At 40.5% G+C, this 25,392-nt stretch overlaps 1 protein-coding gene across 7 annotated transcripts in view; it reads left to right on the top strand.

The window, feature by feature from the left end:
• The window catches only part of ELMO1 (engulfment and cell motility 1), a 533,507-nt gene that overhangs the window by 233,130 nt on the left and 274,985 nt on the right, over positions 1–25,392 (top strand). For all 7 annotated transcript variants that reach the window (XM_049642952.1, XM_049642948.1, XM_049642946.1 and 4 more), the window contains one exon: positions 22,186–22,290. In XM_049642952.1, coding sequence (XP_049498909.1) covers positions 22,186–22,290 — 105 coding nt within the window. The remainder of the gene's footprint in view (positions 1–22,185; positions 22,291–25,392) is intronic.

Below are 25,392 nucleotides of genomic sequence, written 5' to 3'. Positions count from 1 at the left end.
TATTTTGGAGGGAGAGAGAGACAGAGCCGAGCAAGGGAGGGGCAGAGAGAGAGGGAGACACAGAATCCGAAGCAGGTTCCAGGCTCCAAGCTGTCAGTACAGAGCCCAAAGCAGGGCTCGAACTCACAAACTGTGAGATTGTGACCTAAGCTGAAGTCGGATGCTCAACTGAGTGACCACCCAGGCGCCCCAATTGTATATTCTTCTAAGAGCTATGAAATGAGGCTTTTGCCTCTTTCCTTCCTGAATTTTTTTTCATTTTCTGTTTACTGCATGAACCATACAGTAATAAGAAAACAAAAGAAAAATAAGTTGTGTGTTCTCATTACAACAAACCAGTTATTTTTGTTCTGTTTCTTTCTAGTTTTGATCCCACATGTAGAAGTTAACTGTACTACTGAAGGACAGATTATTTTATATTCTACTTGAAGCATTATCATAAAGGTTTTCTCATGTTGTTACCTCGCCGTCATCCTCATGACCATTTGTTTCATTGAGTTGACACATGGCCATATATTTAGATATTTTCAATTGCTGGCCATTTAATGTTGCAGGATTTCTTTGTTCTTCTAGCTTTCGCCTTTCCTTTCGAATTACTTCACTGGGACAGGTCACTAACCGAATTGCTTGAAGATTTTCATGCTTTTTAGGTTCTATGCTATGTTTTGTTTGTGTTTGTTTTTAGCACAATGTCATTTATAAGAAGGCACTTTGTCAATGTCTTGGGATGAAGTGATGATAAGGAAGCCTGTTTTGGAAGCAGTCTTCTTCTGTGATATTGTTGGGATTCCGATGATGTCTTTTAGTGAAGTAGTGAGAGTAAAGCAGCCACTGAGTCTTGGGGAGCTTGTCAAATCACTGGCTCGTAAAAGGCCGTTTTGAAACTCATTTGTCAAGCCCACTGTAATGTATACTGAAATTATTCCTAGTGACTAACGATGTATTCTTAACAGTATTCAAAAGCTATTTTAAAACCTGCTTTGGTCTCCTGTATATGATTCCAAATATCATTTGAAAGTTTTCTTTTATGTCTTGCCCAAATCTCAATCTGCTGTGGAAAATCATTTTCAAGAATTGTAGTCTTAACTTGCAATTATGTATAGCCACATTTCTTCAGCATAGAGAATAGAGGCATTGCCCATTCTGCTGTGATCTTGAGTGATCTGCTGGGTTTTGAGTTGGGCCTGGCGGAGAGTGAAAGCAACGCATCTCTGTAGAGTTAAGAGATGTGTTTGAAGGTGTGATCTTTGATACCACTCCAGGGTGGGTCCTCTCTCTCAACCTCTGTTTGGTTCCACTTGTCCCAAGGAGAGGACTTACTGTGTATACCACTGATGCTTTCTGTGATCGTTGACCATTGTTATCCCATTCCAATCAGACACTTTGAAAATCTGCTGAACAAATTTAAAGAGCCGTGGGTAGTTATGAATTTGTACTGGGTGAGGTGTTGATAGTATATGATGCCTTGCTCTGAAGCCCATACTCAGCATTTGGAAGTGATAAACCTTTTATTAATATGCTCATTCTCAACAACTACCCAGCCTTCATTTCTTTTTTTACTTTCCTCTCTTCCTTTTCTTTTTATTTTTCTACCTCTTTGTCTCTTTTCTGATGTTTCAAATGTTGTCCCCCCTGCCTCTTTTTTTTTTTTTCCATTCCATACCTCTTCTTCTTCTTCTAGGTCAACCTGCCCCACTGTTTCATCTTTAGAACTCCCTTCTTTCTTGGTTTCTGCCATTCTTAATTCCCTTCTTGTTCCATTGGGAAAATAGGCTTTAAATTTTGAGTGTGCTGAGGGAATGCCATTTTATAGTGAAAAACTACAGGATTCAGGGACTGCATTTGTGGCTTATGGATGAAGAGAGGCTGCAGGAGCTAGTGCTTATGGGGGTGATTTAAGGGTGATGGCTCAGTGTCTCAGGTGGACTTGATTATGTTGTGGAACAGCTGGATTTCAGCCTGATTTTGACCTCTCCTTGCCGTGTAATTAACAGTGTGCCAGCCACACTGTTAGTGCAGTTCAATGAATAATACCACGTACTGGTGCCTAAAGTTTGTCTTACCCAGGGGACCCAGTGGGCATGGGCTATGCCTGGATGTCTAGCCAGGAGTGACATTTAAACTGAATTGCCTGATGCTGGGTGATGAGAGCTCTGACATGCATCCCCAGACAGCTGCTCAATGCAGATGGCTGATGAGCTCTGAAGCTGCAGGCTGACGTGTCCAGGAGCCTAGGGGCAAGCTGACCCTTTTCTCTTTAGGCACAGCATCTGTGTTGGCTGTTTGGAAATAATCAGAAGACATTTTAACTTGTTTTTTAGCCAAAGCTTGGGGCACTCAATTTTTGGTGATTAAACTGGACTTCTAAATGGATTTCCTCTAACCCTGAACTCCTTGGACAGAGATTCATGTCATGAAGTAGGTTTGCTTCCCTTGATGAGTGTTGCAGTGAATTCAATCCTTCTCATGGCATTGTGTTATATATTGATTAACAGAAAATAAGCTGACTGCCAGGCACATTCATAGAAAAAAAGAAGTGGGGGGTTATTAATCATGGAATGGATAACTCATTTACTTGAGACACATAAAATAGATTGAGATAGAATGGGGAGGGTACAGGGCAGAAAATTCACACACACACACCCACTCCTCCCCACCCCACATGCATACACACGCTAATCATGGTTTCATTTACTAACTGAGGAATTTGGTAAGGTAGCTCAGACATATTCAGTGGATAAATATGTAAATAGTCTTCCAATAATCACTAAGGTATTATTCAGGACACAAGCCAGTTGACTTTAGTTTCACCAGAAGTTGGGCAGATATGGCCAAGTAGTCAATCAGTAATCATTGGAATTCCTAGAGTCTGAGGGAGCCACTGCTATTGTGACTTATCTTTGTCCAACCTCATGAAAGCCAACAGAGCCAGCGCTGTCTGTGTTGCACATTTGGGTTTGGGCTAGTGGTCCTGAGTGGGGCTCAAAGGAGAGAGGCAGGCCCTTTAAAAGGAGAACATTCGGGGCGCCTGGGTGGCTCAGTTGGTTAAGCGTCTGACTTCGGCTCAGGTCATGATCTCGCGGTCCGTGAGTTCAAGCCCCGCGTCGGGGTCTGTGCTGACTGCTCAGAGCCTGGAGCCTGTTTCAGATTCTGTGTCTTCCTCTCTCTGACCCTCCCCCGTTCATGCTCTGTCTCTCTCTGTCTCAAAAATAAATAAACGTTAAAAAAATTAAAAAAAAATAAAAAAAAATAAAATAAAAGGAAAACATTCCTTTTCTCTTCTCTAAATAAGTTTTGAGTTTAACAAACTGACATAAAAGAAGACATTCACCTTGGGTTTATGCTTCATGCCCAGGAGGAGGGAGGAGAAGCCCCGATGGGAGAGGATGGGCAACCTGGGCTGTCCTGAATTCCCTACAGATTCATTTATTTAATCATCCACTCAGAAGCAGCAGCATGCGAGAGGAGCTATTTGAACTTTTGCAATTTAGCTTCATTAGTTACCTTTGAAAATTTTTATTTAAGTGTAATTGACATGTAATGTCCTATTAGTTTTAGCTGTACATTATAGTGATTTGATATTTCTTTAAAAATATTTTTTTAATGTTTATTTTTGAGAGAGGGAGAGAGAGAGAGTGAGAGAGACAGAGAGAGGGAGACACAATCCCAAGCAGGCTCCAGGCTCTGAGCTGTCAGCACAGAGCCCACAGCAGGGCTCAAACCCATGAACCGCGAGATCATGACCTGAGCTGAAGTTGGACACAACCGACTGAGCCACCCAGGTGCCCTATGATTTATTTCTATACATTGCAAAATGGCCCCCTTGGTAAGACCACCTGTCATCATATCAAGTTATTACAATATTATTGACCATATTCCTCATGCTGTACTTTACATCCCAATGACTTATTTATTTTGTAACTGGAAATTTTTACTTCTTAGTCCTCTTATATTGCCTAACCCTTCCCCCTTGGTAACCAGCATTTTGTTTCTGTATATGTGAGTCTGTATTTTTTTTTTTTTAGATTCTACATATAAGTGAAGTCATATGGCATTTGTCTTTGTCTGACTTAATTTACTCAGCATAATATCTGAGTCCATCTCTATTGATGCAAATGGCAAGATCTTATTCTTTTTTATGGCTTAGTAATATTCCAGTGTGTATATGTATAGTGTGTGTATGTGTGTGTGTGTGTGTGTGTGTGTGTATGCATGTGTGTATGTATATATATGTATGTGTGTGTATATATATGTGTATATATATATATATATATATATATATATATATATACACATCACATCCTTTTTATTCTTCATCTGTCAGTAGACACTTAGGTTGCTTCTATGTCTTGGCTGTTATAAATAATACTGCTATTTACTTTGAAATAATTCTAGAAGCAAATTTTTCTATCATCCCTTCCATTGCTTCCTTCCGTCAAAGAGGACTGTCATGAATTGGCCCCTAATTCCTCAGTGGTCTCTGTTCTTGGATTCTCCAATGATGACATGGGTTCAAAGGGGGGGCACAGAAAGAGATAGATGCTTTCCCATGCACCCATACCTGCCAGGTCTGAAAATAGGGGGATATTACTGTAGTCACTAGATCTAATTTCAAAAAGTATATCTCTGGAATTAAATGAGTTTGCCTTAAATTCTGAACAGTTGCAGATGATGTAATCTTTCGAGACATTTTATTAGGAAGATTAAATTAAGATACAGGAAATGCTATTTCACATTTCATTGGAATGAAAGTCAAGTCTTGTGAAAGTTGTTTACTATAACAGAAGGTTGTTGGGCATCTGTTTTGACTCAGTTTTCTCATTGTTTCAAGATCTGTGTTCTTGCTGCCCTCTCTCTACTCCTTGCACACTAGAAAATCCAATCTGCTAGGAGCTTGCTGAGATGAGTAAGGGCCCTCTGCCAGTTGTGGGGAATTTGGACTCAATGAAAGTAGTCAGTGAAAACCTCTGTTTGCTCTATCAAGCATGTGGTACTTAAATGCATGCATGGAGCCTATTTATTTAGCTCCAGCATTGTAACTAAGATGTCAGTTTTCCTTCTCGGCATAGCATATACATGTACTAATTTGATGGTAATTGAGTAGTTGACTTGAGTTCTATTTCTGGTATTGTTGGTGATGTGCCCTCCATCTGAGATGAGTTTTTTGGCTGCTGTAGACTCTAAAATTCCAATCAAGGCTGTTAGTACCTTCTGATAGCAGACTAGCTCTTCACTTTACATTAATGTCACACCAAATCTTACCTTTTCTTAACTTAGCCGATGAAGTCCATGAAAAGATAGGGAGAATGATAGACTGATTTTGGCGTGTGGTATTTTGGATAGGGGTGTGGGGAGGAAACAAAATGAGGGATGCATTGAAATGTTTTTTGTAGCCTTTCTTATGTAAAAGGAAATGCTGAGAAAACATTTCCTAGATATTGAGAGTAAAATTCTTTTCTGAAATATCCTAAGTGGCTCTGAAGAGGATTTCAGTATGAAATGACGTCTTTTTTTTTTTTTTTAATGAAAGCACAGACAATTCTCTCTCCACCCTCAACCCTTTACAGAATTTCAAAGGAGAGGAGAAATAGAAATGAAGTTGACAAGAGAAGCCATCTAAAATTAAAACTCTCCATATGGAATTGCTTTTTCTTTTCCTGTAGATATTGTACTTACTCTAAGTCCTAGAGACTCTGTTCCATCTTTGAGAATTTTCTTACAAGTTGGTCGTCCGAGCCTCTGTTAACTCCTAGCTTCTATCATCGTGCACAATCTGTATCTTTTAAGTGGTGAAAATATGTTCTTCTAAATGACAAGTTTTTTATTTTAAGAACATCTTTTCTAACTTTACTTATGTATTGAATAGATGATAGTACAACATTCAAAAGTTACAAAAGGTAAAAAAAAATTGTAAAAACTGTTCCTTTCATCCCTTTCCTCCATCCTCTGTTTTCCCTTCTCCAGAGGCAAATAAATCCTATTCCCATTTTCTTTGTTTATTTTTAGTCTTTGGTTCGGAGGCCATTGTGTCTAGGACCTAATGGGGTATTAGTAGCTCTATATACTAGATGTGCTTTATTGGTTCCCATCAATTTAAAATGTATTAGAAGAGAGGATAAGGCCTGGTTGTAATAATAAACTAATGGATCATATTTAGCTACTCACATAAGTTTACCTAGAAATCTCATAGGTAATTCTTCTTGCTGCTGTACCTACATTTATCTGTCCATATTTCACTGTCCAAGATGCCATTGATCAGTAGACATACATTTTATGTATAACTAAAAAAGGAAAAAAAAACCTAGGCAATTAACTATTACTCAGTATTCCCTATTATTTCAGAATTTAAAAAAATATTATGTTTATTGAAAGAGCCATGCTAGACTTGATGATACACAGATGCTTATCATTGAACACTCTTGTAAGCACATAAAAAGAAAATACCAGGGGGGTTCCTGGGTAGTTCAGCTGGTTAAGCTTCCAACTCTTGATATTGGCTCAGGTCATGATCTCAACGTTGTGGGTTCAAGCCCCACGTTGGGTTCCATGCCAAGTGTGGAATCTACTTGTGATTCCCTCTCTCTCTCTCTCTCTCTCTCTCTCTGCCCCTCCCCCATTCAAGCTCTGTCTCTGTGTCTCCCAAAATAAATAAATAAACATTAAAAAAAAGAAAATACAGGGAAGTAAATTAAGTAAGTTTGATTCCTGAAACTTGCCCACCTTCTTTGAATCACTTTTGACTCAACTCTTCATTGTCTGTATTTTTCCACACAATTTGTCCTATGTGCCATCAAGAGCCTTGGCAATTCAGTTTAAAAAGAATGAAAAGCTTTTGGTGCTGAGCTCTTAAGACACCCTCCTTCTATAATTTTGTAGAGTTAACACACTTTTGATTATCACTGGGCTGGAAATGTATTGAAGTAGGCCTGGCTCTCCCCATCCCTTGTACTCCCCACAACCATTTGGTGCTTGGGATTGAAAAGCATACTAACATTGTCTACAGGTTTATTCTAGACCCTGTTACCCATTCTGCTAGTGTGGTTCTCGCGTTTTTAGTATTCACACCATGCAAAGAAAATTACTTCATAACTGCCTGTCTGATCGAGAGCAATTCAAAGATGCCATTGACTGTGAAATTCTACCCAAATTTAAAACTGTTAATATGTGAAAAAAAGTGCATCTTAGAATTAATGGAAGATGGTAATATTAATTTTAATCTTATTAATTAAAAATAAAATTTCTAGAATTTTTAATCTTTCATGTGAAAAGTATCTCTAAAATGTGGACTTTTGTAGTGCTCATAAATCAATATCCTAAGTCATAAGTACTAAGCTTTGAGATTGTGAAATACCTGAGATTCTTAAGTGTGAAGCTCCCCTTCCTTAGTATGCTCACAAATAATGAGAATACGTTCCTTTTTCAAAACACCTGAAATGAGACAGTTTGAATATTTAAGTGGCAGTTTAAAAAATCTTTTTTTAAGTTTATTTATTTTTGAGACAGAGAGAGACAGAGCATGAACGGGGGAGGGTCAGAGAGAGAGGGAGACACAGAATCGGAAGCAGGCTCCAGGCTCCGAGCCATCAGCCCAGAGCCCGACGCGGGGCTCGAACTCACGGTCCGCGAGATCGTGACCTGAGCCGAAGTCGAACGCTCAACTGACTGAGCCACCAGGCGCCCCTAAAAAATCTTTTTTTTCCCCCTAATGAGTCAACTATCTATTTTTACTCTAAGAAATCCAAAAATCAGATTTAAGGGTGATCTTCCAATTGAAAAGGGGAACAACAAAAAAATCTGTATTTGCAGCTCAGCTTGTCTTAAGTCATAGCTGTTTTTCCTTTCTTTTAAATGTGTAATATAGCCTACACATTACTAAGAGAAATTATTCAAAACTTGGAAATAAGGCAAAAATGTGAAGCAGTCAAAATAGTAATAATAGCAATAATAATAATAATAATAATAATAATAGGCCTGACCAAGGACTATTTAATCTTCTAGGAGAACACCCTTATATTTGACTTGGTTATTTACTGCTGTTAGAGCCCAGACACTGGGAAATGATACATTAATGTGTAGATTTGTAGCTGGTAGGGCTGTCCACTAGGAAAGCTAACCCCAAATGTTGAAGTGCTCTATAAGACGTTAACCAGTTTTGTAGGTAACCTAGCAATCTTACACTAAAATTATTCTTGAAAATGCTGCAAACCCCTTCCCCCTCAATGCTCTTTGAAGCAGCTTTCTCACCCTGCCGCTTTCTTCATTATGGTGCTGAAGAAATCTTGACACATGGTTAGCCTATATTTTTCTAAGAGTCCTGTTTTTAATTTTCTGAAAATTTTACTTCATCAAGACTTAAATCTCCCAAATGAAACAGAAGTTATTGCCAGTTACTGTGATGTATATTTGTGGATTTACAAGTGTGCTCAGTAAGTAGTCCGTAGCCACCTGAAGGCGTGATAATGCATGTTTACCCGATTCAAAAGTAGATTGCTGAGACCATGCATGAGTTAGCCTTTATCCAGTGGTTCCAATGTGATTAGCAAATGATTTCATTGGTGTGGATGAAAAAGCTTCAGGAGCTGGAGCTGGGCTTGTGTAAGGAATTATGGGATTTCAGCCAGAGCTGGGATTATATACAGAATGGTGAGCAGCATTCCGGGAAAGCAGCCTAGGGGCGCAGGAGTGCCCACAGACACAGATGCTGGGGTTTCCTCCATTAAAACCAGGAGAGGGGTTTCCTCAGCTCTCATCCATGTGTGTAGTGATTCCCTGGAGTTATCACCTTTGTCCTTCAGGGAGTTATCAGACATTAAATTCACTTATTTTGGGTCCCCCCCCCAGTTATTCTTTTATTATCTCTCTCCTTCCTCCCTCAGTCCCATTTTTCTCCTTTTCTCCTTTTCTTCTGTTTGCCTCCTTATCCATTAACAAATGCTCCCTCTATTGAAATGGTGTGGAAGATGACATCATGTTTAACTGGATATATGTTCATTTGATTACTTCGGGGCTTTCTAGAATGCCCTGGAGCCTTCACAGCAGATGCCAATCAGTGAAACACACACACACATCAGTGAAGACAAAATTTCCTATGTATTTGAGTATTGCATTGATCACCTATTTGGTATCCCTAAGCCATTATGAGGCAACAGAATACTCAAAGTGCAAGGCTGCATTATCTTATATAACTTAGCACCTGGAAGTCAGGTAAAATGTTGCTGAATGTACAAATGAGTGAAAAATGAGAAAAGCTATTGACTCTTCTTTGCCAGAAGTCCTTATAAATAGAACACATTACCATCCAGTGGGAGACTTAAATTTTCCATGCTTGAATGCAAGAAAATGGAGAAGGTCAAATATCCTCCAGCATCTTTTGGGGACATTTTAATTCTTTAGTTAGTTGACGTCTGATCCAGGGGCAGGGGGATGGCTTAGCAGTGTCAGTAAGATGGGCTCTTTAGCATATTGCTGGCGAGATCGAGAACTAAGTGTGGGCTGAGAGTAGTGCAGGGAATCAGAACCATGGAACCAGTGAGAAAGCCAGACTTCAATTAGTGATGGCTAACACCTAAGAACTCAAGGTCAGTCAATGTCCTCAGGGCAACCAGGCCTACAATAAAGACTAGGATTTCTGAACTTGAAGCTCTGGCAGAAGGTAGCAGAGGACATTGATGCCACTCTCGATGGAAAGTGAATAACTCCCAGGTGCCATTTCCCTGTAGCTTACCTGGTGCAAGGCTCTGTTCAAGGCGTTTTCTATATGTTATCTCACTTGAGCTTCATACCAGGCCCCTGAAGGAGGCAATACGTATACTGTCACAGGTGAAGAAGTGGGTTTTAGAAAGGTGACATTTCTTTTCTTGTTTATTTTTATTGTTTTAATGTTTTATTATTTATTTTTGAGAGAGATAGAGAGACAGAGTACAAGCGGGGAAGGGGCATAGAGCAAGGGAGACACAGAGTCCAAAGGAGGCTCCAGGCTCTGAGCTGTTAGCACAGAGACCGATGCAGGGCTGGAACCCATAAGCCCTGACCTGAGCCAAAGGTCATGACCTGAGCTGAAGTTGGGTGCTTAACCGACTGAGTCACCCAGGCGCCCTGGTGACATTTCTTTTCTAAGAACATCGGCTAATGTTGAAGATTGCATTGGAATTTGGGTTAGTCTCTCCAAGTCTCAGCTGCTTATCCCCATGCTTTGCTGCCCCCTATGTATGCTTGTTCAGCCCTATGTGGTTAGTCAGGCTCTTTCCTGATAGAGCGCTACTGGGCGTGAAGGACCAGAGTCTTTCCCATCTGTGCAGAGCCAGGTCGGTGGGGAGCATCTGGAGGCCATTTATAGGCCCCATGAACAACATGGGCACAAGACCCAAGCAGTCTTTTCTCCCAGTACTGTTCTCCAGGGTGGGTGTCTCTGGGATCTTTTAGGGGAAGGGGTGGCTGTACTTCCTTTGAGCTATTCCTTCATTTTTCCCTTCCCACCCCCTACACACAGGGTCACTGAGGGAGGTACTACCTCTGCCAGCTTACAGATGAAGAATGAGTGCTTTGTGAATGAGCAGACCCATTTTGCTCCCTCTGCATGGTGTCTGACATGTGAGAAGTCGGCAAAACTCCTTCATGTCGGGGTGCTGAAGAAAAAAAATGATCCTTGACTGCAAAATGGGGAATAGGAGAGCAAATCAGGCTCTTTTGGAGACAAGGGAGGATTTTATAGAAATATGTTCAGAATGGTTTTACAAAAACTACCCGTATACACACTGAGTCTGTTCAAGAAAGATTCATTTGTGCAGGATTGAAATGTTCCTATTAATATTCCTTATCTGAGAGAAACAGAGGAGTCTACTGAATTTCACGAAAAGGTAATACAAAAACTGATATCTGAGGGTCTTCTTTAATACTGTGCTTCCCCTTTCGTTGTTGAGGATATATTTCACTTCTCCTTCACATGCCAGCATACAGCAGGGGAAAAAGATAGCATAATCAGTATAAAAGTAATACCAGACGCAAGCACCCATTTGCATTTCTGGCAACAACTACTTTTGATCTTACATTGTATTATTCCATAATATTTAAGGTGCAGAGCCCTAAAGTGATTAACCTACTTTCGTTTGCTGGGGTCAAATAAGATTAATAAAACGCAGACTTTCTAAATTTAACTTTTAATTATGGAATATTTTGATGAGAGAAAAACAGCAAAATCTAAAAGGCATTTGTGTCCACACACACACCACTTAGATTTAACAGCTTCTAACATTTTGCTGTGGTTTCTTTGAACATCTTTATTTTGGGAGGGGGACTCTTGAGAAGACAAGAAATTACAGATTCACTTGACATCCAACCCTCTTCCCGTCTGTCCCTCTTCCATCTCTCCCTTGTCTTGTCAGGGTGCAAATGTGTATTATTTCCCTGCATATTTTTGTACTTTGAGAAAATGGTTGTGGGCATTTTGAATGAAATTTTCTTCACAAATAGCATTTAGTGATAACAGCGTCAGTTTAAAGCCATGTATCTATTCTTTAAGTTATTTTTCTGGGAGGTATTATTCCCGAAGTACCCAGTTATTAGAGGAAGTTGAAGTTCGTAAAATAACTACCAAAAAATAAGTTAGACTTTAAGGAGTTAGTTCCAGTTTCTCCTACCCTCCCCCTTGGAGAACCTTGCAGATGTATGTATGTGTGTGTATGTGTGTAGGGAGGGGCTTCCAGACAAGGTTCCTGGAGCACATTAGGCTCACAAGGACAGACAAGAGCTTTTATTTTTTTTACTTTATTTTATTTTTTTAAGACAGTAGTTTTTAATTCTGTCTAATCTGTTTGCTAAGGTTAGGGGCAACTTGGTATTCACATGCTATTTACCTAACATTTCCAATAGTCCTCATCCTCTTACAGAGTTTATTGCCTCTCTGGTTGGTAATGGTGTCGAATTCCTATTTATCAGGTCCTTATTCTCAGGAATGAGAAAGTCACAGTCACTCCGCAGATGAGCAGGTTTATAGGGGTGAAACCAGACCAAAGGGTGGCCTGCATTTGTACTGGCTATAATGAGTGACACCCAGGAGGAGAGATAATTCCTCCCTGGTATTTGCTGATTTCATAGAAGAAGGAGGTGTGGCCCAAGATGCATGTTTATGTTTATTTAAAAATTTAATTTCAGTACTGATTTTTAAACCAAAACTGTGTAACACCTTTGATCTTTTTAACCTCAGCTCCAGCTAGTTCCTTTTGGAACTATTCTCTAAAATAAGGAGCCTCTCTTTTCAAGAACTTTCAAGATCACTGGGGGTGAATGCATCTGTTTAGCTCAATTGTTACTAGGTTGAACCATGTGCAATACCATTTTTGTAGGTCAAAAGTGGTTGGATGTCTGTTTAACACAATAAGTTTGGGGAACCCTAAACATTTACAGGTCAGAGAACTTTAGAGCTGATAAATTTCATCAAGATAATATAGTTGTCCAACTGCCAACATTTATAAGTGATCACCCTGTGGCTGGCCTAGGATTGTCCAGTTGGTGGTGAAGTGACTAGTACAGTCCCCTAACAAACTGTGAGGTGTGGTGTGAACTGTCAGGCTCTAGCTGGTGCTGGCTTAATAGGGTCGGGATAAATGAGGTGGGTCCTTTAAGCCCAGAGAACTATACCCTGGCAGGGCCGGCATATTGAGGAAACACCCTGAAATGGCCCAAGTTCAAGAGGCCTCAGGACCTGAGATTGCCCCTGGTTTTGAGAATTTGGATCAGACAGGACCTATTCCTGGCTTCTTCCATCTGAATGAAACCCTTCTCATATCACAGTGTCTGAAATGCTGTTTGTGGATCTAGGCCATACACGTGCCTGCATAGGACTTACTTGGGCAGGTGGAGCTGAGCCTTTCTGCCCAGTGCATCCCTCTGGCATACCTGGATACTGACCTACGGGGAAGGCTTCAGCAGAGGGTTTTCAGCAGGGTCCAAGGACAAGAATTCCAACTGTTTCTCATGTTCTTCTGCATAATGACCTCTGTTCCCTTTTGCTAGAGAATAGTGGGCACACCTCTAATCAAATATAAGTAAAAATCAATGCATTTTCATTAGAGAAAATAAGAAAAATATTGACAGGTAGAAAAAATATTCCATCTTCCCACTACCACAAATAATTACTATTAGTACTTAGGTAAATTTCCTTCCAGTTTTTAAAAGCATTTAAAAAAATTCCTAATTACATGCTAAGTCTATATCTTGATATTGCTAATGTATATATACTGTATGTGTATATAGAGAGAGAATACAGAGAGAGTATTCTAGATAAAATACACATTGCCAAGGAATATATACAACTGTAGAAATTTTACACAGACTACAATACATATTTTATATTCTTATTTTTTACACTTACAATAACTAAGTCTCTGTGAACACAATTTTTAAGGGCTGTGTAGTATTTTATCAAGGGATTCTTTTTTACCATTGTGTAGTTATCCATTTCTCCTTTTAGAATACTGGTTAAGAACATGAGTTCTGGAGGCACCTGGGTGGCTCAGTCGGTTGAGCATCAGACTCTTGATTTCAGCTCAGGTCGTGATCCCAGGGTCATGGAATCAAGCCCCACATTGGGTTCCACACTGAGGTGGAGCCTGTTTCAGATTCTTTCTCTCTCTCTCTCTCTCTCTCTTTCCCTCCCTCTGCCCCTCTCCCCTGCTCGAGTGCTTTCTCTCTAAAAGAAAAAAAAAAAAACATGACTGGACTATTGGGTACAAATCCTAGCAAGATGGTTGTATATATGTACATGGCAAGATACTTAACATCACTATGCTTCTGTTTCTTCATTTTTAAAGTGGGCATAAGAATTCTACTTATTCTGTTGCGGAAAAGAGACCATAGTCTTCCAAATTTTAAAGCCAGACTTTGCCATTTATGAGAGCTGTATTGAAGAGAGGAAGAACACGTACCAGCCACAATCCAGGGTCCTAACAGATGAAAATTGCAGGCAGGCTTCTATATCCGAGTATATCAAAGGCCCACTGCAAGGTTTGTCTGTGGTTAGGAGGGGAGAAGGGGCCCAAAGACACTAGGGTGGGGCATTGAGTCATGAGTTTAAGACTACTGAAAACATTCTTTTCAACATAATAGAATTTGTCCTTGGGAATCTTGAAAATAATTAACCATATTTATCCAGGTAAGTAAAGCATGGAACATTTACAAAGGAGCCATGGTGTTGTCTAGGGAGCAAAAACATTTACATTTATTTTTTAGTTGAGCTTTCTTTTTAACTTTTGTTAAGAAGGAGGGACTGATTTTCTTAACTCAAAGGGTTGCCTTGAGGACAAAATGCAAAGAATAGGGGTAGGCTAAGTCTTTTTGTAAAAGGCCAGGTAGGAAATATTTTAGGCTTTGTAGGCCATATTCAAAAGCAGCCACAGAATATGTAAATAAGTGAACATGGCTGTGTTCCAACAAAGCTTGCTTTATGTGTTGAAATTTGAATTTCATGTAATTTTTACAAGTAATGATTATTATTCCTCTTTTGATTAAAAACAAGATTCATAACTTCCTTTAAACTCACAACCGTGCAAATGTAAGTGGCGGCATGTGGAGGTTCCTCAAAAAATTGAAAATAGAACTACCCTACGACCCAGCAATAGCACTACTGGGAATTTACCCAAGGGATATAGGAGTGCTGATGCACAGGGGCACATCTATCACAATGTTTATAGCAGTACTCTCAACAATAGCCAAATTATGGAGAGAGCCTAAATGTCCATCAACTGATGAATGGATAAAGATGTGGTTTATATATACAATGGAATGCTACTTTGCAATGAGAAAGAATGAAATCATGCCATTTTCAGCAACGTGGATAGAATTGGAAGGTATTATACTGAGTGAAATAAGTCAGAGAAGGGCAGATATCATATGTTTTCACTCATATGTGGATCTTGAGAAACTAAACAGAAGATGTGGGGGAATGGAGGAGGGGAAATAGTTACAGAGAGGGAGGGAGGCAAACCACAAGAGACTCTTAAATACAGAGAACAAACTGAGGGTTGATGGGGGAGTGGGAGAGAGGGGAAAATGGGTGATGGGCATGGAGGAGGGCACTTGTTGGGATGAGCGCTTTGTGTTGTATGTAAGCGATGAACCACGAGAATCTACCCCCAAAACCAAGAGCACATGTACACACTGTATGCTAGCCAATTTGACAATAAATTATATTATAAATAAATAAATAAATAAATAAATAAATAAATAAATATTACAAAAAAAAAAAGTAAGAGGTGGACCCAATTTGGCCCCTGGGCTGTCATAACCTCTGGCTCCGTATAGCCCTTGGCACCCACTAAGTACTGTGTGTGTTAGCTGCTGCCCCCACAATTAGAGTTGTTATCACCATCATCACCATCTCTATTCTAGGGCTGTGCAGTGCTGGCCCTGGAGGAGGCCAGGGTGGCAGCACACAGCCCTTGCCTCCCTTTGACCTCCTGGGAATCCGTCTGTAGCAGCTGTGGCTTCATCAGCACTTGGCTCCATCATGGCAAAGAGCTGCCTTCCAAAGGCTGCTTGGAGAGTTGTGCTGGAATCCAGGGAAACAGGCTTCCTGACCGATGAGCTAGGGCTGCTCTGGGGCTGTGGTAGCACACGTTCTGTGTCCTCTGGTGGACCTTTCCCCTGTGCTCTTCCTGGGTGAAGAGGAGAGATGGAGAAACCTGCTCTACATGGCTGGTGCTAGTTCATGCCCTGTTTTAAAGCGACAAAGGAGAAGAGAAAAGGGGGTTCTGAACAAAGTGGTAAAAAAAAAAATGAGCCGGAATTGGAGGGAAGAACCAGTAGGGAGTCACTAGTGTGAGCCACGGTGCTTGGATTGTTCAGAATCCTGTGTGCTCAGCTCCATAGAAAAATTGCAGATATCTTTATAAACCTTGACAGCATTACTTCATTATTCATGAAGGCTTTTTTTTTAAACCATAACCAGCTTCATTTTAAAGGGAATTTATTCTCAAGGCATTTTTAATTGAGTTTTTATGGTAATTCTTTGTGTTGACTGTTGAATCAACATTCCAAATAAACTATTCACGCTTATCCTTTTATTCAGCGAGTCTCGCCTCTGCCTGTTCAAAATGATGAAGTGAGAGGAAACCCAGATTTTTCTGAATTGTACACATGGCAGTGCATGGCTTTTTCTGACCTCTTAAGAGTCATTTTTAACTAAGTAAATTTGCATTAAATCCTGAATTTTTGGTGTGATCTTCCATTGTGTGCACGTATGGGTTTATTTATGAGTGTGTATGTACATGTGTGTGTGTATGTGTGTATTTCAAAAAACGTGTATTGTAAAGACTTTGGATAACTCCTGAGATGGAGACTTTTTGAAGGCAAGTAGTATTTCATTTCATTGATTTATTATTATTATTTTTAAAAATTGTTTTATTTTAAGGGGCACCTGGGTGGCTCAGTTGGTTAAGCATCGAACTCTTGATTTTGGCTCAGGTGATGATTTCGCGGTTCACGAGTTAGAGCCCCGTGTCAGGCTCTGTGCTGACAGTGTGGGGTCCGCTTGGGATTCTCTCTCTCTCCCTGTCTCTTTCTGCCCCTCCCCCACTTGCGCTCTCTGTCTCTCTCAAAAATGAGTAAAGAAACAAAAAATATTTTAATTCAAGTATAGTCAACAAACAGTGTTATATTAGTTTTAGGTGTACAACAGAGATATTCAAAGACTATTTCATTTTAAATCCATCTTTGGATGAAGCAGATCATGTCAGGCCCCTCGTGCCTTGCATAGTCATAGATGCCAATGTTATTTGATGAGAGGGAGAATGAAGCAGGGGCTGTGAGGCATCGGGAGGTCCTTGTCTACAATCCTCTGACCTTTGGTTGTCCCCACAGCACTCTTCCTGTACACTCAGCCCTTGTTTCAGTATTTCTAAGGACAGGAACTTCTCAGCTAATCCTGTTTTCTTTTAGCTGCACAGAATAATATTCATCCTTCAGATGCCTGCAGACAGAGGTAATAGTTCAACCCACAATGCCCATCCCACCTCCAACACCACACCACACAACCCTTTCTCTTCTCCCTGTGCTAAATATCTGAAGTCTTCCCCACCCCCCAACCTTTCTGATATGCCTTATGTTTAGACATTTTTGCTTTTCTCTGGCCACTTTTCTATGCACAGTTTCCCATGTGTCAGGAGCTGGCTCGCTGTGTATGTGCTAGAAGTGTGTGCCTATGTGCCAGATGTGCCCTGACTTGGGCCCAGTCTGTGCAACCTCCTTTGTTCTTCTTGTTGTGCTCCTTTTGTGGGTTAATGAAACCCAGTGTGTGAGATACTTCTGACTGCCATGGGAAATTGACTCTTCTTGGACTTACTGCCAACTCTAACTCCTCGTTCATGGTAATATCAATGGTCTTGAACTCTCCTAGGATTCAGAACAGTTCCCGGGAGGGGGCACATTTAGTGGTTTCAGGTGGTCCTAGAGCTCAGTTGAATCAGGGTCCATCATCCGAATGATGAGGGTGGCCTTCTCAAACCAGGGGAAGTGGCCAGGTTGAAGGGCAGAAGGGCAGGAGGCAGCAGGTCAGGGAACAGAGTGACAGAGGCCAGCAGAGGTATTAGAGAGGGCAGGTAAGGAGAAGAGAATGTGCAGCTGAAAGGGAGTTACAGTGGGGAAGCGAGGTAGTTCAGGATCTGCTGTCCTGAACTCTTAGCATCTTACTGGGTGTTTCTTCCATGCAGATCTTTTGTGTTTTACTTAAAAGAATCAAATTTTAATGATGAGGAGCTGGACTCTGATGAATTATTCATAAGCCAGATTTCCCTCATTCTGTAGATATGTGCTTGAATTTAAAAAAAAAAAAATTTTACAGGACTTCACATTTTTGTGATTAAACTTCTCGCTAATGGGGCCTATCTTCCTATTCTCCAAAGACCTTTCGAACCTAAATAGGAAAAAAAGCCACAGAACTGAAGTGGTGACTGCCACTTACTAGCCATGATCTTGCATAAGTCAGGGGTTCTGACCCTCATCTGTAGGAAAAGCTAGATAACGTTGACCTCATTCATTATACTTTCCTCACTGGGTAGTCAGGAAGATTAAATGAAATCCCACATTTGGAGTGCCTGGCGTGATGCCCACCAGTACCAGTCCCAGCTGGTCACAGTTATTTTTCTGCTCCTCAGCGTATTTGCCATCTTGCCCGCTTGTAAGGCAGATTTGATAGGGCGTCTTCTCTGTATTCATCCCAACTATTGAGAATTTAATGGAGAGAGACCAGGGCCAGGATCCATAGATTTCTAGAAGCTGCTTCTAACTTTTTGGAACATTTGTTTATGTTGGGGGTCACAGAGTCAGATGCCGTTGAGAGCCCCCTTAGATAAATATGTGAAGTAGCCAAGTGATAGAGCTGTGGGGCCTCCATGACCCCCCCAGAGCAGGCATTTCAATAAAGACTCTGCCTAACCAAACACTTGGTACAGGGAATCCAGGTTCCAACTCCATTGGCCGGTGGATATAAGTCCCTCAAACACTCTTGCATTGGGTTACTGTGACTTTAGAGCAGTGGTTCTCAAAATATGGCCTAGCAACCATCAGCAATGCCTGGGACCTTCTATGAATGCAAATTCTCGGGCCTTACCCCAGACGTATTGAATCAGCAACAGGGGCAAGGGATGGGCAGCAATCTGTTTGAACAGACCCTTTGGGGGATTCTGATCATTCTCAAATTTGAGACCCACTGATTTAGGAACATGCTCTCAACCCTGGCTGGACATTGGAATCATCTGGGGAGCTTTAAAAATCTAGTTGCTTTGTTCCTACCCACAGAGTTTCTCATTTAACCCACTTGGGGTACAGCCTGGATGTCAGGATTTTTCATCAGGTGTGTCCAGGGTTGATAACTGCACTTCTAGGGAGCCTGTTGTGAGGCTCCTGGGTGAGAGGTGAGGAGTGGGAGGCATGTGGTTTGATAGACCTCCCAAGTAATCTGCTGTACTAGTCAGATTACTTGCAGACCATGACCTTAAACTACCAGCCACACAAAATATCCCTGAGATGGCTTTTTGTAGACTGAATATTCACTCAATGTGATTTCTCTTAAAAGGTTGCTTTTAATGCTATATTTGTTCAGCAAACGTAGACACTCGTATAGCACAAATATTAACTCCTAAATTCTCAAAGGCTTTCCCACGATATGCCATCTGGCAAGCATTATTGTAATCATCTCTTTATTATCCACACTAATGAAGGACTAGCATGGCATTGGTAATTGAAAAACACAGATCATTTAAAAATCATTCAGGCTGGTGCCAGCCCTGCTTCCCCAACCAGAAGCATTTGGGAGTAGAAAATATTGACTGATGACAGTTCCCTACCCCCCTGTGGAGGTACCGTTGCATTTTATTTTAGTTAGAAATTTGAGCAATAGAAGAAGCGAGAGGCTTCTAAATTATAATTACTTTTTTCTGAATAAAGGAGTCTGTTTTCTCAATGAGAAGCCAAAGCACAGAGCAGATAAGCATTGAGTATATTTAAAATGCATTGTCCTTTGGAACTAGTGGGTTCAAAGTGTGCTGTAGAAGAAGTTGCATGGGATTTGAGGAATCATTGGATCTGGATTCTAGATCTTATTTTGCTGTATTGCCTGTGTTATTTGAAATGAGCCACTTCAGCCACTAGCGGGGCTCAACGTGTGGTCCCCATCCAGCAGCATCTGCATCACCTGGGAATTTGCTTGGAGATTCAGATTCTCAGACCCACTCCAACCCTTCTGAATCAGAGACTCTGGGTGAGACCTGGAATTGGTGCTTTAACAAGCCTTCCAGGAGATTTGAATGGCTGCTCAAGTTTGAGCATCGCTGCTCTCCACCAGGGCTCAGTTTTCTCATCTATAAAATAATGCTACCAGCCCAGATAATATTTGAAGTCCATTCCAGCTCTCCACTGGCCTTGGTGTATGGCCTGGAACAGGTTGGAAGATTCTCTGTCTTAGACCTTGAACCTTTCCTTGGATGTGTGAATCAAATAATTCAGCCAAAAACCTGGCATGGGGGTAACAGAAGAGAACCAGATCTCTGGGAACTCTGTACCCAAACACCCCATAGAATGCTCACTATAAAGTAAACTGTGCTTTCTTCAACTGGTTGGTACCATTTTCCCAAAGTGAAAATTCCTGGTGCTTTGGAAGGGGAGACAGACACTATCCTTTTTCTGGGGGCCGAGAGCTGTCTGATGTGATTCACGGAGCAGCGCTTCTACAGGAACTAACAAATGGCATCTCAGAAGGATGTACAGAGGTACACAGGCTTTGCAGTAAAACAAGAGAAAATTTCAAGCTATTTATCAAAGCTCTTGCAGCTTCCATTTCAAGACAGGTGGAAAAAAATAACATGGAACAAGAAAAGAAAATAAATCTGTATCCAGAACACCTCATAAATAAGAAAGGAGTTAGGGGAACTGTTGGCCTTGCTAGATTCTCAGAGTATTTTTGTCACAGTTTAGAAAGCTTTCAAATGTTTTGGCAGTATAATTCTTATACTTTTTTCATTCTCAACATTCATGATTGTAGAGTCATTTCATTGGCTATTAAAACCAAAAGAGGAAAAGGAAACAAGCATTTCAAGGAAAGGGAAACTGAGAAAATGATACCTGCAGTTAAGAGAGAAAGAGAGAGAAAGAATGAGTGAGCACTTAGTTCACCCACAAATACAAAAATTTTTTTTTTCATCTAAAATACAGTGATGCTTTATAATTTAGGGCAAGTCAGAGGAAATCAAAGGCAATTTTCTAATTGGCTTTTGTTTAGTAAGAGCCTATTTGTGGGAGACAATAGGGCATGGTTTATTGAGCATGAGAGACTTGGGTCTGTTATGTCTGGGAGGGATAGACAAATTATAGCTTTTATTAAAAAGGATGGATCACAGGCTGGCCCACTTTGCCTGAGCGAATAATTTGATTGAGGAGGACTGAAGTAGTTGAGGACCTGCATTGGTCATCTTTGTGAAATCCCTACTGGTGTCCAGTGGACCAATGACATGGCACTAAAATCCTGGTTAAAAGCCTGTACTTGGAGTTCGGATTCTGGCCCAGCCACACACTGGCTCTGAAACTTAGGGTAAGCCACTCAGATGCTCAGCTTGTTTCCTTGTCTTTCAAAGCAAGATAATAATAGAACCTACTTTGTGGGAGTTTTGGGAGGAATCGGAATCGAGTTAGCATATGCAAGGTCCTTTACATAATGCCTGATACGTAGCAGGCATTATTTTACTGGGACTGTTTGTGAAATAGCTGTATGTTTCTTTAAAAGAATCGTAAAAATAAACTCACTATTTCTTAACTGTAAGACCTCTTGAGAGCAGCAGTGCTGTATCTGATACCCTCAGTGTGATTGATAGGAGGCTTCGAGAGGATGCTGGGATCACAATTCAAACAAGACTGATGACCCTTGAGCCGTGGGGACCTTCTGCCTGGACAGCTTCACTGACATAGCTTTGGGGGGTTGTTCGAACTAGATTCAGAGGAGCTAATTTTCGTCATTTGATTTCCTTTTCCTGTGTTTATTTTTGGAATGGACTCAGACCAATGCTAGAAATAGGTCTGAAGTAAATGTCATGTTTTCCTCTCATATTTGGCATACTCTCCTTTGTTGGCCAGAACGTGTTCATGGCAGCTAATATTGATTAGCCTACATTTTTCTCAAATAAACTTTTTTCAGGCTATGTAAAGTCTAAATGCTAGCAGTACCAAAATAAATGCATTCAACTTATAAACCAGTGGTAGAGAACAAAGTAGGAACAAAAGCATGCTGAGACATATTGTCCAAACAAGACATCGCCTGCTCTGCCAAATCAAAGCTGTGAGGCCCTGGGCAAGTTTCTCATCTCATCTGAGTGGCAGTGGCCCATCCATACAGGGGGGCTAATAATAATGCCTGTTGCCTGTTTATTAGATAATCCATGTGAAACACAAACTAGTGCTAGCCCTCAGAAATTACTCGGCCGATGCCAACATTTTAAATGTTATTTCTGTCTATGAAAATCTAATGTATCAAAGTCAAAATGATAAATTTATGTAGGTTCACATGAAGATAAAAAATGTCATCCTACTTGATTATTTGGAGCTGGGCTGGTGGTACTTTGGTCTTGAGAAGAGAAACCAGACTTCTGGTGGTTGGTGAAATCTGCTGAAGAATTAACCTGATCAAACATTTTGTTTTAACCACAGAATCATGTCAACCCTGCCATGGACTTTACCCAGACCCCTCCTGGGATGTTAGCCCTGGACAATATGCTGTACTTTGCCAAGCACCACCAGGATGCCTACATCCGGGTAAGCATGTAGCACCTTTTAGTTGATGTAGGTCTCCTACTGACTTTGAATTTCAGACTTACAGATATGGAGTGGGTTACCTTTAGATGTGTGTCTCCAGTTTTTTGCCTTTCATCACTCAGTAAGTATTAAAATTAAATGAAATCACTAGGGGCCCTGAAATCAGGATTTTTAACTTTTAAATGTTCTCACATGATGACATCTTAAAAAAAAAACACACAATAGTTACCGGAAAATGATGTCTTATATAGTTCAGCAGTGAATTATGACAAAAATTCTTAGACTTAAATAACAATAAAGAGAAATGAACCATCTACTCAAAACTTGCACAATCCCAACTTTAGCAAAGATCCCTTAGGCTTATTCTGCTTTTTGCAAAAGAGACCAAAGATTCTCTCTGGTTCTGTTTCCGTTCAATCCAATGCTGGAGACACAATAAGATAAACAAAAAGAAAGAAAAGAATGGGAGAGATGGGGAGGGAAAAGAAATGCCTTCTCTCCTATTTCTTAACAAACTAGTGAAACTCCAGCTACCAGGAGAAACTCCTTTGTGGGTGAGGCATAAGGAAGCTAGAAGATGCCAACTGCTGAGTGGGCAGTGCAGGTGTGGGAAGGGCTAAATGTGAAAGAACAGGAGCCTAGGGACAGTGACATAGGGCTGCTCCACTGGATGCACTGTTTGTGCTGACACCTATCCCGTGTCCACAGGGAGAGGAGTCCAGATTCAGCGACGGGGAGGCATCCTCATCCAAGGCTGAGATGGGGGAAGATATGAATAAATGTGACAAGAGAATTGGTGAATAAAATTAAAATTATGATTAGATCTCAGCTTAGAAAATTTTTGATGAGTGAATTGCCTAATGCAGAAAGAATAAGGCTGACACTAGAATAAGATGAGTCTTTACTCTGACATTCTGTGTTGGATCCCTCTTGATGGGACTGGCTTTCTGGAGACCGGGGTTCAAGACCTGGCATTATCTAGTGATGTAAATGTGGGTAGTTCCTTTTGTCTAGGCTCAAAGTTCTTCCCCAAACAAGGGAGTGCTACTCCCCCAAGGGGCATTTGGAAATGTGTGTGTGGATTTCAATGCTAGTCACTATGTCAATGGGGTACGACTGGCCAAAACCTATAATACATGGGACAGTCTGCACAGTGAAAAATTGTTCTACCCAGTAGCAGCCCCCTTGAAAAAAGTCATGCCAGGTTCTGAGTTCCCTGCCGGCACTATATTTTAACTTTACGTGTTTTTCTATATATGCAGTTTGACAAGCTTTGATTTATACTGAAATATTCTTTATAATATGATTATGTAAAAGATGTTATGCATTCCTGTGAAAGGTTTGGGATCAGGTGCTTGGTCAGAAATGCAGTCCTTCATAGGAAAATTATTTGCTCATGGAAGTTTAATTTGGCTTATGTGTGTATATATTTATTGCACAGATTCCTTACTAGGAATATAATCTGCACTCACAGTAAGTAAATTAATATTTTTGAGGTGCCATATAGTATAGCCTTGGAGAGTTGAGTGTGAAAAGGAGAAGCCAAATAGAAGTTGAATTCAGCATTAACTGATTAATGATTGTAGATGAATGTTTCTAAAGTTAGAGTGTATTGATGCTGAGTGCACAGGAAGCCTATGTCTCATGAAAAGTGATTAATGTTTGAAGCCCATTTTCCTCAATGCAGTCTCTAAACTCTTACAAGTAAACTTAATACGTGGCAATCTGAAAGAACTTTACATCTGATAGGGACTTAAAAGAAAAACCTATTTGTAAAGAAAAATGTGGCCCTTTTTGTCCACATCCCCTTTTCTTTACTGATTAGACCATGTCTATATCTGATAATATCTATATTTATACTTCTATAACTAAGATGTCTGTTATTTTCTCAGAAGTGTCACTTTCCTGATATCATCTGACTTTGGGGCATTAAGTCCTTATTGGAAAGCTAAAGCTATTTGCATGAATGACTGGGGTTAGGGGATCGTATAAGGTCCAAGGACTTCTGCAAGGAAGTTTTGGGGGTGACTATGAAAAAAGTTATCATAGTGATAGTGAAATAATAGTATAGATGGTAGAAATAGTCATCCTAGACAGCTAACTAAATTTCAATCTATGAGTTGAATGGTCTCTTCTGAAATACAGAAATAGATTCTTTTTAAAAATAAGTTTATATTTTGATAAAAATTTGCTTTGTTTTTGGCCAGGTAAATCTCCTGTCTGAATACAATTATTCACTTATTATTTATATCTTTCATTCATTAAACTCTTATTCTGTACCTGAATATAGCCTCACCATTCACTTGCTAGTCTGATTTACAGTTGAGATTTTTAAAAGGAATTGTAACACACACATACACACACACACACATACAGGCGCATACATATGTATTTCCTCTTTGCCCTTGACACCCCCCCTCCAGCTATCATGTTTCCTCAAACACTATGTATTTGTATTTATGAGTTGTCTTCTTGCCCTCTGTTCTAATCATCTGCCACTCAATTTGAATACTTTGCACCTTTTCAATGAGGCTTCCACTCAGCACTTTCTAGAAACTGTTCTCCTGCCAAATGTAGAACAGCTCCCCCTTCCTCCATTTCATCTGTCCTTCTATTGACACTGGACACTGTTTACCATTGATCAGTTCTTTCTTTTTGCCTGGAGCCAGTATTGTCTGTCTTGGTTCTCTCCTTGTCCATTTCTCTTAGTCTCTCTGGTAGCTTTCTCTCCCTCTGCCTGTCCATCTAATGTACATAATCCCAAGAACTCAACTGTAGACCTTTTTTCTTCTCAGTGACTCAGTCTGCACATGTTTACTGAGTAACTATCAAATGCCCAGCGAGGAGCTAGGTGATGGGGATCCTCAAGGAACATGTCACTCATGAGTCTTGTCGTTGAAGAGTTTACTGTCTAGAGATGGAGAGGCGGGGTGAAGAGTTAAATACCAGGCACTTTCTGAGCTACTTAGAATATATTTTGATTGGAAAGGAAGGGGATACAGAGGAGAGTCACCAACACAGATGTGGGGGTAAAGTCTGGAAAGCTTCCTGGAGGATGTGGCTTCTGCACTAAGACCACTTGGATAATGCAGTTAATCAGGT

Source organism: Panthera uncia, chromosome A2 (genome assembly GCF_023721935.1).
Source record: "Panthera uncia isolate 11264 chromosome A2, Puncia_PCG_1.0, whole genome shotgun sequence".
Lineage (NCBI taxonomy): Eukaryota > Metazoa > Chordata > Mammalia > Carnivora > Felidae > Panthera > Panthera uncia.
Note: the sequence above shows the minus strand (reverse complement) of the source record. Positions and strands in the feature narration are given on the sequence as shown.